The 15,761-nt window shown below is 47.4% G+C and overlaps 1 protein-coding gene across 1 annotated transcript in view; it reads left to right on the top strand.

Annotated features, from left to right (window-relative positions):
* Positions 1-11,351, top strand: part of LOC106001279 (zinc finger protein 212-like) — a 16,785-nt gene extending 5,434 nt beyond the window's left edge. The window contains exons 2-5 of the mRNA XM_013036381.1: positions 6,417-6,806; positions 7,113-7,239; positions 8,556-8,645; positions 9,478-11,351. Coding sequence (XP_012891835.1) covers positions 6,417-6,806; positions 7,113-7,239; positions 8,556-8,645; positions 9,478-10,322 — 1,452 coding nt within the window. The 3' untranslated portion in view covers positions 10,323-11,351. The remainder of the gene's footprint in view (positions 1-6,416; positions 6,807-7,112; positions 7,240-8,555; positions 8,646-9,477) is intronic.
* The last annotated feature ends 4,410 nt before the right edge of the window (positions 11,352-15,761 follow it).

The raw sequence follows: 15,761 nt of genomic DNA, 5'->3' as shown, positions 1-15,761 counted from the left end.
GTGGGGCCTGAACTCTGGGCCTGGGCACTGTCCCTCAGCTCTTCAGCTCAAGGCTAGCGCTCTACCACTTGAGCCATAGTGCCACTTCCGGCTTTTTCTTTTTGCTTATGTGATGCTGAGGAATCGAACCCAGGGCCTCAGGCATGCAAGGCAAGCGCTCTACCACTGAGCCACCTTCCCAGCCCATCCTACTGTAATTTTTAAAAGATAAAATTAAAAGGTCGCTCTGTGGAAATGGCTAAATATAAAAAGAATTTGAATACAATATCCAGGGTAATAATTAAATATAGTTGATATATGTATATTATTGTTAGAGATAGAAAGTGGCCTACATTTATAATAATTTTAAGAGACACTCCATTTTCTATCTTGATATGACATCTCTATCAAGTTTTTTTTCTTTGTGTGTACCTCTGTAGAGTGAACCCAGGGTTTTGTGGAGGCTAGACAAATGCTCTATTACTTGAACCACTTCACATCACCTTCCTTTACATTTTGTTTTTCAGATATGGTCTGGCCTTCAGTATCCATCTGCCTCTACCTTTTGCCTCTACCTCCTATCTCTGCTTCCACAATAGCTGAAATTATAGGCATGTACCACCATGTCTGGCTGACATCTCTAAAATTATATGCACCTAATAATGTAGCCTCAAAATCTTATTTTTAAAAAAATTGACAGAACTACAAGGAAAACATCATCATTGGTGAAGAGTCTAACCCACCCTCAATATTTTTATCTAACAAGATTAAAAATTCTGGGGGCTGGTGGCTTACACTTGTAATCCTTGCTACTCAGGAGGCTGAGATCCTGAGGATCATGGTTCAAAGCCAGCCCAAGCAACAAAGTCCATGAGACTTTTATCTCCAATTAACTACCAGAAAACCAGAGCTGTGGCTCAAAAGTGGTAGAGCCACTAGCCTTGAGCAAAAGAGGTCAGGGACACTGCCCAGACTTTGAATTCAAGCCCCACAACCAACAACAATAAAAGATAAAAAATTAAAAAGAGAGCCAGGCACTGGTGGCTCATGCCTGTAATCCTAGCTACTCAGGAGGCTGAGATCTGAGGATCACGGTTCAAAGCCAGCCTGGGCAGAAAGTCCGTGAGACTCTTATCTCCAATAAACCACTAGAAAACCGTAAGTGGTGCTGTGGCTCAAGCGGTAGAGCGCTCACCTTGAGCTGAAGAGCTGAGGGACAGCGCCCAGGCTCAGAGTTCAAGCCTCATGACCAACAAAAAAAATTAAAAAGAAGGGTTGAAGGTGTGGCTCAGGTGGTAGAGCACCAGCCAATGAGTGAAAGTGTCAGATACTGAGTGTGAGTCCCAGTCATGGACTCACAGTATAAGCCGGGCACTGGTGGCTCATACCTGTAATCTAGCTACTCAGGATGCTGAGATCTGAGGATTACAGTTCAAAGACAACCAGGGCAGGAAAGTCCTTGAGACTCTTATCTCCAATTAACTCCTAGACAACTGGAAGTGGAGCTGTGTCTCAAAGTGATAGAATGCTAGCTTTAATCAAAAGAGCTCAGGGACAGTGCCAGCCCCCAAAACAAAAAAATATAGTACATCCAATAGGACTTTTCAAGATAAGGAAAAATTTGAAATCTGACTATTCAGTGCTATAGACACTAGGTATATGGAACTATTGAATATTTGAAATGTGGCTAGTATGACCAAGCAGCAGTTTTAAACTTTATTTCATTTGAATTACATTAAATTTAAAAAGTCATACCAATGCCTATTAGCACAAATATAGGAGATATGGTTAATATATTTTCCCATATATCTACCTGTAATACCATATGTAGAGATAAAATAAACTCAGAAACACAAGGCAAAAAAAAGATGCCCATCCCCTCTGGTTTACAAGTGCTTGTGCACAAGTCTGAGGGTTATTCTGGATTAAAAATATGGTTGTCCACAAGTCTGTGGGTTGGTGTTGGTTGTGGTTTGGGACCTTAGGTGGGGCTGTTGAGTTTTGGGATTTTCAAGTGACTGCAGCAGTATTGTTGGCCTGGGATTTGTGGCACTAGACAGAGTGGAGCAAAGGCAAGGTTTGTCCATACAAAACTTCCTCTAACTGCAGGTTGCTGTGCAAAATGGATGTTGTCTTAAGTCACCAAGTTTCACAGCAGAAGACTAGAATATGTAACTAGGGAATTTGCTAATGTATTGAAAGATAATGCAAAACACCTTAAAATGTAGAAGCACACTGTATACTATGTATATGGATTGAAACATTATATCATAAAGATAATTATCAAATTTATCTGTGGAATTTGATTCATTCCCAACAAAATCGCTAACAATATTTTTCTGAAATTAGACAAGTTAATAAAGTATTACCAGACCAAAATAAATAAATGAAAGTATAGTACAGGCCGGGCACTGGTGGCTCATATCTGACATTCTAGCTACTCAGGAGACTGAGATCTGAGGATCACAGTTCAAAGACAGCCAGGGCAAGAAAGTCCTTGAGACTCTTATCTCCAATTAACTACCAAAAGTTGGAATTGGAGCTGTGGTTCAAGTGGTAAAGTGCTAACCTTGAGCAAAAAAACAACTCAGGGACAGAGTCCAGGCCATGAGTTTAAGCCTCAGGACTTACACAAGAAAAAAATACATACATCTGAGTTGAATGTTACCAAATTAAATTGAAGTATCACTTTAGACTGTCAATTGTTTTGTCTTTGACTCTAATTGTAGTTTTCTTAATAGGGACTGTATCTTGTACTTACTTAATGGTAATGGCATTTAGGACCATAATGGCACGTGTATTGTCAAAAAATTGTGATATTCCGGGGCTGGGAAGGTGGCTCAGTGGTAGAGTACTTGCCTTGCATGCATGAGGCTGTGGGTTCGATTCCTCAGCACCACATAAGCAAAAAGAAAAAAGCTGGAAGTGGTGCTGTGGCTCAAGTGGTAGAGCACTAGCCTTGAGCTGAAGAGCTGAGGGACAGCGCCCAGGCTCCGAGTTCAGGCCCCGTGACTGACCCCTCACCCCCAAAACAAACAAAAAAAATTTTTGATATTCCTTCGATAGCAGTTTTTAAAAGTTAAGCTACTGGGCTGGGAAGGTGGCTCAGTGGTAGAGCACTTGCCTTGCATGCATGAGGCCCCGGGTTCAATTCCTCAGCACCACATACACAGAAAAAGCCAAGAGTGGCGCTGTAGCTCAAGTGGTAGAGCACTAGCCTTGAGCTGAAGTGCTGAGGGACAGCGCCCAGGCCTAGAGTTCAGGCCCACAACTGACAAAAATAAATAGATAAATAAATAAAAAATAAAAGTTAAGCTACTGTAGTAAATTACTGGACATTCTCAATACTTGAATATGTACACGGGGAAAAATAAAAACATTGCACTTTATAAAGCACTGTATTATAAGTGGAAAATGCAATGTCTTAAATAAATATATTTAAAATTGGCAAAAAAAAATTGTCATATTCAAAGGCAGGATTGTGTCTGAATGTCCAGAAGTTAAATTTTATTTAGTTTTAGTTTTAAGTTTTTGTCGGTTGTGAGGCTTGAACTCAGGGCCTGGGCACTGTCCCTAAGTGCTTTTGCTCTAGGCTAGCACTCGGCCTTTTTTGCCACATTGCTAATTTGGGCTTACATTTCTGAGTAGTTTGTTGGAGAGTCTCACAGTCTTTCCTGCCAGGCTGGCTTTAATGAACTGTGATCCTCAGGTCTCAGCTTCCTGAGTAACTAAGATTACAGACATGAATCACTAGCACTCGATTTATAATAGTGTTTTTAGTTGTTATTATAAAGATGATGTACATATGGGTTAGAGTTACGTAAGTCGGGTAATGAATACTTTTTTTTTTTTTTTTGCCAGTCCTGGGGCTTGGGCCTGGGCACTGTCCCTGAGCTTCTTTTGCTCAAGGCTAGCGTTCTACCACTTGAGCCACAGTGCCACTTCCAGCTTTTTCTGTTTATGTGGCACTGAGGAATGGAAGCTAGGGCTTCATGCATACTGGGCAAGTACTCTACCACTAAGCCAATTCACTGCCCATGAGTATATCTTTTTGGATATTGTTGCCTCTTACTTCACTCTCAGTTTTCCCTCCAGTCCCCACCCACAAATTGTATATTTCATTTTCAACATAGTGTCTAGTGAGTACCACTGCTGCATTTGTTCACCCTTTTTTTCTCCATTTCTGTGCCCATTCCTACCCTCCCAAAGACAGGTAAACTAACGGATAAGACAAAAAAAAGTATCTTTTTTCTATTTCTTGGGGCTCACTGTGCTAAATATTATTTTATATGATCAGGGGTACATAGGCATTGTGTCTTTGTATTCCTCCCCACTCCCTCTAGCTGCTATGGTGATTTCCTCAGTGTCTTGGTCATTGTTCTACAGACCTTGTGAGAGAAGCAGTCCTAGGGCTTTAGGACTGAAGTGAATGTGAGGTGAGATGTTTGTGAGGGAGCTTCAGAGACATGGCCTGCTGGCTCAGCCGCACAGAATTTCCTCTTGTCAGGGACAGATCAGAAATATGGGGATTATAAAGAAAATGTCAGGCCGGGCACCGGTAATCCTAGCTACTCAGGCTGAGATCTGAGGATCATGGTTCAAAGACAGCCTAGGTGGGAAAGTCGGTGAGACAATAAACCACCAGAAAACCAGAAGTGGTGCTGTGGCTCAAGTCATAGAGTACTTTTCCTTGAGCTGCAGACCTGAGGGACAGTGCCTAGGCCCAGAGTTCAAGCCCCACAATGACAAAAAGTCAGTAGACTTTCAATTGTTTTAGTAAAGGTTAATTAAGCATTTAGTATGTGTTGTTTACTATGTACCAGCAAAGAGGAGTGATTTAATTGTTGTAGAGGAGTGAGTTAAGTCCTGTTAAGAAGTTTTCTCTATGTAGGAGACCACTGAGACCTTTTCAGTAAGGTTTACATGATCAGCCATGACCAGAGGTCATGCCAGAGGCAGGGCATGGAGGCAAAGTAGATGTTATTGTTGAGTCTAAAAGAACAAGTAGAAAAAAGTTGATTAAAAAAAAATGAACAGCTGGGCTGGGAAGGTGGCTCAGCGGTAGAGCGCTTGCCTTGCATGCATGAGGCCCTGGGTTCGATTCCTCAGCACCACATAAGCAAAAAGAAAAAAGCCGAAAGTGCCACTGTGGCTCAAGTGGTAGAGCACTAGCCTTGAGCTGAAGAGCTGAGGGATAGCGCCCAGGCCCGGAGTTCAGGCCCCACAACCGGACCCAAAAAAAAAAAAATGAACAGCTGGGTGCCTGTGGCTCATAAACCTGTCATCCTAGCTACTCAGGAGGCTGAGATCTGAGGATCATGGTTCAAAGCCAGTCCCAGGCAGGAAAGTCCGTGAGACTCCAATAAACCACCAGAAAAGTGAAAGTGGGGTTGTGGCTCAAGTGTAGAGCGCTAGCCTTGAGCTGATATGCTGAGGGACAGTGCCAAAGCAAAAAAAGACATTGCCCAAGGCTGGGAATCTGGCTTAACAGTAGAGTGTTTACCTAGCATACAGAAGCCCTGGGTTTGATTCCTCGGTACCACATACAGAAAAAGCCGGAAGTAGTGCTGTGGCTCCAAGTGGTGCTATGGCTCCAAGCATTATCCTTGAGCAAAAGAAGCTTAGGGACAGTGCCCAGGCCCTGAGTTCAAGCCCCAGGACTGGCAAAAAATAAAAATAAAAGACATTGCCCAGTGCCAGTGGCCTATAATCCTAACTACTCAAGATGCTGAGAAAGGATTGAGGTTCAAAGTCAGCCTGGGCGGGAAAGTCTGTAAGACTCTTGTTTCCAATTGAGCACCAAAGCCAGAAGTAGAGATAGGGCTCAAGTGGCATAGTGCTAACCTTGCTTTAAAAAAACAAAACAAAACAAAAATGGTGCCAGTGGCTCACGCCTGTAATCCTAGCTACTCAGGAGGCTGAGATCGAGGATCACACAGTTCAAAGCCAGCCTGGGCAGGAAAGTCCGGGAGACTCTTTTTTTTTTTTTTTTTGGTCGGTCCGGTGGCTTGAACTCTGGGCCTGGGCACACTCTCCCTGCGCTCTTCAGCTCAAGGCAAGTGCTCTACTGCTTGGGCCACAGCGCCACTTCTGGTTTTCTAGTGGTTTATTGTAGATAAGAGTCTCACGGACTTTCCTGCCCAGGCTGGCTTTGAACCATGATCCTCAGATTCAGCCTCCTGAGTAGCTAGGATTACAGGCGTGAGCCACTGGCATTGGGGAGGCTCTTTATCTCCAATAAACCACTAGAAGACGGGAAGTGGTGCTGTGGCTCAAGTGGTGGAGTGTTCGCCTTGAGCTGAAGAGCTGAAGGACAGCTCCCAGGCCCAGAGTTCAAGCCCCAGGACAGACAAAAAGATTAAAAAGATAAGACATTGCTTTTTTTGCTTGGTTTTGGAAGGAGCCTGGTCTGACTGACTGTGTTCTTACTCCTTCAGCACAGGAGAAAACGGCGCTCCACACCTTTGGCTACCTCCATGACTTCTTCACAAACGGGAGAGAAAAGCCCTTATTTTCAGACTGCAGAGATCTCGCTCTGGACCGTGGTGGCTGCTCTTCAGGCTGTGGAGAAGAAGATGGAGTCCCAGGCTGCTCGGCTACAGAACCTGGAGGGACGCACGGGGACCGCCGAGAAGAAGCTGGCCGACTGCGAGAAGACCGCCGTGGAGTTCGGGAACCAGCTGGAGGGCAAGTGGGCCGTGCTGGGGACCCTGCTGCAGGAGTACGGGCTGCTGCAGCGGCGCCTGGAGAACGTGGAGAACCTGCTGCGGAACAGGAACTTCTGGGTCCTGCGGCTGCCCCCAGGCAGCAAAGGAGAGGCCCCCAAGGTAGCTCCACTAAGGGTGAAAAGTTACTAGCCAAGATTGCAAATTGAGGGGCTAGGAATGTGGTTTAGTGGTAGAGTGCTTGCCTAGCATGCATGAAGCCCTGGGTTCGATTCCTCTGTACCACATAAACAGAAAAGGCAAGAAATGGTGCTGTGACTCAAGTGGTAGAGCACTAGCCTTAAGCAAAAGCAGCTCAGGGACAGTGCTCAGGCCCTGAGTACAAGCCCCAGGACTGGCAAAAAAAAAAAAAAAAGATTGCAAATCGAGGTGAGTTGAGATGCTCATGTGTGTCATTTGTGATTGTAGGTGTCCAAGTCCCTTGAGAACGATGGTGTCTGCTTCTCTGAGCAGGAGTGGGAGAACCTGGAGGAATGGCAGAAGGAGCTCTACAGAAACGTCATGCAGAGCAACTACGAGACGCTGGTTTCTCTCAGTGAGTTCAATTCTCACCCTAGGATTCCTGGCTAGTAGCTAGTGCCTGAAACTACGTCTGTGACTCTGGCTGGCCCTGGATCCTCTATTGGCCTGCTAGGAGGAGATAGGGGGTGTCTAGGAGGTCTGCTCCCTCACAGGGCTTTGGGAAGGGTCAATGTTATATCACTTCTTGAGACTGTTTGCTAATATATAAGATCACACTACATCAGAATCCCTGGCTAGGTTCCTCACATTGTTTTTACTATTTTAAGATAATTTGAGAAGAGATTCTGTTAGCCTGGTGCCAGTGGCTTTCACGTGTAATCCTAGCTGCTCAGTAAGCTGAGATCTGAGGATCCGACTTTGAAGCAGGCAAGTCCATGAGACTTGTTCCACTTAACCACCAAAAAGCTGAAAATGAAATTATGACTCAAGTGGTACAGCACTACACTTAAGCACAAAAGCTCAGGGACAGCACCCAGACCCTGAGTTCAAGCCCAAGAATGGCAACCAAAAGAAAAAAATGATGCCAGGCACCGGTGGCTCATGCCTGTAATGCAAGCTACTTAAGAGGCTGTAATCTGAGGATCATGGTTCAAAGCCAGCCTAGGCAGGAAAGGCCATGAAGCTCTTATCTCTAATTAACCATCAGAAAACTGGAAATAGCGCTATTGCTCAAAGTGGTAGAACGCTTACCTTGAGCAAAAGAGCTCAGGGACAGAACCCAGGCCCCAAGTTCAAGCCCCTCGACCAACAACAACAACAAAAAAGAAAAGAATCTTGTGTTACCTGGGTTGGAGGCATACAGCACAGGCTGGCCCTTTTCGTGGAACTTGGCTAGTTTTAGAGTTGTTTATTTTATGTAGGTTAGAAGTGCTGTTTATCTATATAAATATTAGTGAGTATAACAATACTACACAATTTATTTGGTAGACAAGATCTTTTAAATTATAGATCCATGGAGAAGTATCAAGGAGGCCAGTGTGGCCAGACCTGAGTGAGGAGAGGAAAGTAACGGCACTAGAGAGTTGACCAGATGACCTTAGCTGGATCTCCTTCCTTACCTGTCACAGGCCTACCTTACCTGGAAGGGCCTCAGCAGGGATGAAATTAGATACCCAAGGGGCCTTGGCAAGACTTGAGCTATGTGCATGTGTGTGGGGAGGTAGAGCAGCAGGGCCTGAGCCTGGAGCAGTAGAAATCGCAGTGAGCTGGAGCAATGGTCAAGATTAGTTTTAGCACCGCTTCCCTGCCAGGGTCTCTTTCATCAGCAACAGACCAGTGAGTGGTGAGCTCTAACTCTGCTGGGTTCTCACTGTGCTCTTCCCAACCCAGAGGTCCTTGGCCAGCCGGAAGAAGAAGCAGAATTGGGTACCGAGATGCTGGGTGACTTGGAGGAAGAAGGCCCTCATGGAACCCACCTGGGTGAGTGGCTTCAGAATATTCTATTCTACTAGCCCTCACCCCTATGCTGCAGGTCCTGTAGCTTACAAGGAGCTTTCCCACTGCTGAACTGCCAAACCTGGACCCACCCTATCCGTAACCTCTATCAGTGACTCCTCTTTGACTATCATTAGTTCGCCCGTTATGGGTGTTTCTTAACTCTTCCCCCTCCAGAGAGCTGTGAAGACTGTATAGCCCCTTTTCATGGGCAGATCAGAGCGTCTTGAGAGAAGGAGATGCTGGAAGGGGATTTGTAAACAGATGGACACAGATTTTCAGCTGGGGGTTTAGTGTACTTTTCTTAAAATTGATAAACACTCCTAAAATTTGGTATGGTTGTTCAGTGTATTGTCATTTTTCATAGAGATTAAATGTCATTGGTAGACGGCTTTGGAGAACTCCCACAACAGTCTTCTCTGAGAGTAATATATCCACATTTCTAGTCAGGTTAGGAATCCTTGTCAGTTTCACCCTCTTCCAGATTGTCTCAGTCCATTTTTTTGCTGAGGAGCTTTGATTTGACCCCTCCTTTTTTTTGGGGGGGGGTCCAGCCGTGGGCCTGAACTCTGGGCCTGGGCACTGTCTTTCAGCTCTTCAGCTCAAGGCTAGCGCTCTACCACTTGAGCCACAGCGCCACTTCCGGCTTTTTTCCCCCTGCTTATGTGGTGTTGAGAAATTGAACCTAGGGCCTCATGCATGCAAGGCAAGCGCTCTACCACTGAGTCACCTTCCCAGCCCCTGATTTGACCCCTTCTGAAGTCAGAGATGCCAAAGGTGCTGGAATGTGATCTTTTGTGTGTCTTGTTTCTTGCAGTGGATGGGGCCATGGGCAAGCAGGAGGGCCTGGCAGGTCTTCCTAGCAGATTCGTTGGCACTGCTGAAGAGCAGGCATTCCTGGGTTCGGAGCAGGCCGAGCTCTGGGATGGCCAGGATGGTTCTATCCTCTTAGAATCAGGCCCTGGGGTCTCCAACTTGGAAGAACCCACAGAGGACAACAGAGACCCTGCCAGTGCCAGAACTCTGGACTGCCCCCAGAAGCAGAAATCCCGTAGGCAGGTACTCTTGGGTCAGGAATATGAACCGGGCCCAAAGCTGAAAAGGGACGCTTCTGGCCCCTATGAGTGTTCTGAGTGTGAGATCAGCTTCCGCTCTAAGCACCAGCTAGTCACACATCTGCAGAGCCACTCAGGATGGGAGCCTCGCCCTGCCACAGAGCCAGAGGAGATCCATAGGCCCCGGCCACGGCTGAAACCACAGGCCAGGAAGACAAAGCTGCATCAGTGTGATGTGTGCCAGCGGAGCTTCAGCTGTAAACTGAGCCTCATGACCCACCAGCGCTGCCACCTGCAGGAGGGGCCCAGCGCCAGCCCGCGTGTCCAGGAGAGGTTCTCACCTAACAGCCTTGTCGCACTACCTGGCCACATCCCCTGGAGGAAAAGCCGGAGCTCCCTCATCTGTGGGTACTGTGGCAAGAGCTTCAGCCACCCGTCTGACCTGGTCCGGCACCAACGCATCCACACAGGCGAGCGGCCCTACAGCTGCTCTGAGTGTGAGAAGAGCTTTGTGCAGAAGCAGCACCTCCTGCAGCATCAGAAAATCCACCAGCGGGAGCGGGGCGGGCCGGCCCCAGAGCCAGGAAGGCCTAATGGCTTACTTTAGGGGCGCAGCCCCTCGCCGTCGGGGGCGGAGAGGGGTGGCATTGATCTCCCCGAAAAGACACTGTGTGGAGTCAGAGACTGACTGCATCCTAAGGGGAACTTCTGGGTTGCTTTCCCTGGACCAAGTATGAGACCGAGCCCCGATGCTGTCCTGAGGCATGTGGGGCTGGGCTGGGGTCTCAGTCCATTCTCCCTGCCAGCTGGGTTTGCTATCTCTGGCCCCTTCAGATGCCTACTTTTCTCATCCTTCTGATATTTAGGGGCTGGGGTATACATTCTCACCCCTCAGGGACTGGTGGCCAGTTCTAGGGCTTCTCCCAGAATTTTCCATCTTCCCGTGGCTGAGGAAGGGCACAGGAGTTAGCTGGTGTGTGGAAAAGTTGTGGGTGGTGTGACTCTCCATTTCCCCTATTGTAGTCTCTTTGTTAATAACAGGTAGGAATAATTTAAATTAACTGCTTTATCCTGCTTTTGTAGTTAGATTCTTACTGATTTTAAAAATATATAGCCCAATACTTTTTTTCCCTTTTTTAATTTCAAGAGTTGAAGTTGTTCCTAATACAGGAATTGGGCCTACCCTCTAGGAGGGAATCATTCATGGGGCTCTTTTAGCCCACCCACACTTCAGCTGGAGAACTGGGCTTCCCCTGGATGGTGGTCATTGCTCAGAAGGACCAAGGGGAAAAGGCGGAGGGAGACCCAGAACCCCCTGCCGGAATGAAAACTGCAAGGGAGCCGGGAGCCAGTGGCGGGGGGTTGCAGCGCCTCACCACGGCCTCTCCTGCCCTGCCCTGACTTTCTGTGCCTGCTGGGTTAGAAGACTGCTGTTTGAGTTTGTTCCTCTTACCTGAGCTGTCACTCGAGGTTGTTCAGAGTACACTCTCCCAGTTCTGTCTCAGAGGTGATGGACAGAGTGCAGTGCTCCCTCACAAGTGTTGAGGCTGGCCCGATGGGCGTGGTTCCTAGGGCTTATGTGAATGTCTTTTTGGATGATTTACAGTTGCCTAGAATAAAACCTGCTTTCAGAAAAGAAAAAAAAAAAGCTGATATCAGATTTGTCAAGACATTTGTCTCCATTTGTGAAGGACACGAACATTCCTGGGACCAAAGGGGAGGAGGTTCCTGACCTGTATTTTTTCTTTAGTGTAGGACAGAGGACCTACCCCAGGGCAGTGGAGGGCTGACCATCTGGGTGGAGGTTATTGGGAGGTAGACAGAGTACCAAGTAAAGTAAGGCAAGTACCACAAGAGAACTAGGCAGCTGTGAGGAAAGCCGACATAGATTCCTGTGTGGACTGCACCAAAGATGCCTGCGCTGTGTCCCATCATCATCATTATTCTGCCTGCCCCTTGGGGAGTAGTTTAATGTAGCCAGTTTCCTGACTTGCATTGCGTGTGTGAGGTGGGAGACAAAATAATAAAATGTAGCCTTGGCTCTCCAGCAAAGTAAAGTCTCCGTGAAGCAGTGAGCAAGTTTCCCTTGAGGCAGGAACAGTTGTGTTAACAGGTGAACCACTGGTAACATTTATTGAGCACTTACATGCTAGATAACTTTTAATTTCTTTACATTAAAGTAGTCTTGGGCACTGGTGGCTCATACCTGTAATCCTAGCTACCCAGGAGGCTGGAGTTTGAGGATCAAGAGTCAAAGCCGTCCTGGCAGGAAAGCCCTTGAGATTCTTATCTCCAATTAACTAACTACCAAAAAGGAAAGAAAGTAGAGCTGTGTCTCAAGTGATAGAGCACTAGCTTTGAGGAAAAAAAAAACACAACCAAAACCCAGAAAAAAGTAATCATGCCCTGAGTTAAAGCCCCAAGACTGGCACCAAAACAATAAGGGGTGGGAAGGTTGCTCAGTGGTAGAATGCTTGCCTTGCATGCATGAGGCCCTGGGTTTGATTCCTCAGCACCACATAAGCAGAAAAAGCTGGAAGTGGTGCTGTGGCTCAAGTGGTAGAGAGCCTTGAGCTGAAGAGCTGAGGGACAGCGCCCAGGCCCAGAATTCAGGCCCATTACCGACCAAAAAAAAAAAAATTTAAAATGTCTTGAGCACCAAGGTGCTGGTGGTTTATACCTGTAATCCTAAATTTTCAGGAGGCTGAGGCCTAGAGGATAATGGTTCAAAGCCAATGTGGGCAGAAAAGTCGTTAAAACTCCATCTCCAACTATCCAGCAAAAAGCTGGGCTGGAGGCATGGCTCACATGACAGTATCAATCATGAGCAAGTAAAGTTGGTGAGTGTCAGGTTCCTGAGTTCAAGTCCTGTTCTGGCTAAGATTAAAGTAGTTCTCTCCAGGCGCCAGTGCTCACGTCTGTAATCCTAGCTACTCAGGAGGCTGAGATCTGAGGATCGTGGTTCGAAGCCAGCACAAGCAGGAAAGTCCATGAGACTCTTACCTCCAATAAACCACTAGAAAACTGGAAGTGGCACTGTGGCTCAAGTGGTAGAGCACTCACCTTGAGCTGAAGAGCTGAGGGACAGCACAGAAGCCCAGAGTTCAAGCCCCACGACAGACCAAAAAAAAAAAGAATAAAGTAGTTCTCAAACAACCCTGTCTTGATTCACCTTTGTTTACGTATGTCTGGAGGCACTGTGGCCTCCGTATGCTTGAAAACTCATCTAACCACAGGGTGCTATTGCTCCTGGAGGTAAGAATCCTCTGTTGCCCAGAGGGTCTCTATGGTAGCAGCACCCGGGGGCTGCAAGTGCAGGTTTAGGCTCCATCTTAAACCAAGTGGGTTGAGCATCTTGACAAGATCTCCAGGTAAGTGTGCACATGAGCATTCCCTGAATGATGCAACAGATGAACCTCCTGTCTGCTTCAGCTGTCCCACACTGCCAGTCTATGCTGAGCGGTGCTGAGAAGAAAACAACAGGAAGTGGACTGTGGGAAGCACAGGAGGGACCAACTTACATGAGCAGATGTCAGACTCCACTTTGGGCCTTCCAGTGCCCAGGGTTGAGACTCCGCTGCATGCTCAGGAGTTCCTCAGGAGCCCAACTACCCTACCCTCACTTTCTACTCCATGCTCAGGAGTTCCTCAGGAGCCCAACCATCCTACCCCTCACTTTCTACTCCATGCTCGTCCTGGAACAGTTGCACATGGGCTTTTCTGAGTCCTCCAAAAGAATTCACCAGCGACCAATCAGGATCAAACTTTGGTACAGAACCAAAGGCTTCCACAGCCTACCCCACCTCTTCACCTGCTGCTCGCAGCTGCCTTGCTGCTGCGTTAGGTTTCCTGCACTACTCACTGCAGAAGCCCTGAGCTCTTCCCAGAGAGGCCCATCTCAGTGTGCCGGCTTCTGGGAGAGTTCCTCACCTTTTTTCTTTCTTTCTTCCTTCCCTTCCCTCCCTTCCTTCCTGCTGCCTTCCCCCCCACCCCCTCTTTCTTTTTCTTTGTCATGGGGCTTGAACGCTGGGCCTGGGCGCTGTCCCTCAGCTCTTCAGCTCAAGGCCAGTGCTCTGCTACTTGAGCCACTGCGACACTTCTGATTTTCTGAGTGGTTTATTGGATGGAGATAAGAGTCTCACGGACTTTCCTACCCAGGCTGGCTTTGAACCGAGATCCTCAGATCTCAGTCTCCCGAGTAGCTAGGATTACAGGCATGAACCACCAGTGCCCGGCTCCTTTCCTTCCTCCCTCCCTCCCTTCCTTCATTCTTTCCTTTCTTTCCCTCCCTCCCACTCCCTCCCTCCCTCCACCTCTCCCTCTCTTCTTTCTGCCATTTCTGGGGCTAGAACTCAAGGCCTGGACACTGTTCCCGACCTGTTTTCCTCTCTCCCCACCCCCACCCCCCTATTCCCTGGTGTGGGGCTTGAACTCTGGGCCTGGGTGCTGTCCCTGAGCCCTTCCAGCTCAAGGCAAGAGCTCTACCACCTGAGCCACAGCACCACTTCTGGTATTGAAGATAAGAGTCTCACAGACTTTCCTGCTTAGGCTGGCTTTGAACTGCAATCCTCAGGTCTCAGCCTCCTCAGTAGCTGGGATTGCAGGCATGAGCCACCAACTCCTGGCTTCAAGTTGCATTTATTGCTCAAGGCTAGCATTCTACCACTTGAGCCAAACACCACTTCCGGCTTTATCCTGTTTATGTGGTAGTGAGGATTTAAATCCAGGGCTTCGTGCATGCTAGGCAAGCACTGCCTGGGCCGTCTTTGAACTGTACCCACAGATCTCAGCCCCTTGAGTAGCCAGGATTACAGGCATGAGCCACCAGCACCAGCTTTTTTTTTTTTTTTTTTTTTTTTTTTTCTTTTCTGGGGCTTAAACTCAGGGTCTGGGCAATGCCCCTGAGCTTCTTTTCCTCAAGGCTAGCCCTCTACCACTTGAGCTACAGCACCATTTCCAGCTCTTTCTGTGTATGTGGTATGGAGGAATCAAACCTAAGGCTTCATGCATGTTAGGCAAGCATGCTACCACTAAGCCACATTCCCAGTCCCCAGCTTTCTAGTTTCTTTTTCTACAGGTGTTTTGCACAGCCCCTTGTTAGTCTAGCTCAGTATTCCATTCTGGTAGTCCTCATATACTTTTTTTAAGTAGGGTCTCACTATGTAACTCCGGCTGGCCTTGAATTTTACAGATATATACCATGTTACCCAGCTCAATACGAAGTGTTTTTTTCTTTTGTGGGCAGATTACCCATAGCCATCCACGCATTAGGGCAGTGTTCTACTGAGTTATATCTGCAGCCTCCTGCAAAGCTCTCCAGGGGGAGCAAGGATAAGTCAGATGGAGATCTTAGGACTGGGAAGGTGGCTCAGTGGTAGAGTACTTGCCTTGCATGCATGAGGCCCTGGGTTCGATTCCTCAGCACCACATAGGCAAAAAGAAAAAAGCCGGAAGTGGCGCTGTGGCTCAAGCGCTAGAGCGCTAGTCTTGAGCTGAAGAGATGAGGGACAGTGCCCAGGCCCAGAGTTCAGGCCCCACTACCGGACCAAAAAAAAAAAAAAAGTCTTATTGACAGATGGAGATCTTGCTCTGGGTTTACAGGCTGCTAAGGCAATTCAAGTCCTGGGGCTTGAACTTAGGGGCCTGGGCATTGTCCCTGAGCTGCTTTTGCTCCAGGTTACTGCTCTACAACTTGAGCCACAGCTCTACTTCCTGCTTTTTTTTGGAGATGTGTGTGATTTATTGGAGATAAGAGTCTCATGGACTTTCCTGCCCAGGCTGGCTCTGAACCATGATCCTCAGACCTCAGCCTCCTGAGTAGCTAGGATTGTAGGTGTGAACCACTGGTGCCCAGCAGGGAATCTTTTGAAGAACTTCATTAAGTAGCTGTACAAAAGAACTGCTACTCAATAAAAGTTTATGAATACAACGTATCTTGATTATTGGGGGGGAAAAAGGGTAAAGTGAGGCTAACGGGCTGTAGGAATTCAAAACATTAAACACATGGCTCCTCTTCAATCCATTTCCACATTCTTTGTTTTGGATA

The sequence above is a fragment of the Dipodomys ordii genome, unplaced genomic scaffold, assembly GCF_000151885.1.
Source record: "Dipodomys ordii isolate 6190 unplaced genomic scaffold, Dord_2.0 Scaffold282, whole genome shotgun sequence".
NCBI lineage: Eukaryota > Metazoa > Chordata > Mammalia > Rodentia > Heteromyidae > Dipodomys > Dipodomys ordii.
The sequence above is the reverse complement of the archived record's forward strand: the minus strand, read 5'-3'. Positions and strand labels throughout refer to the sequence as shown.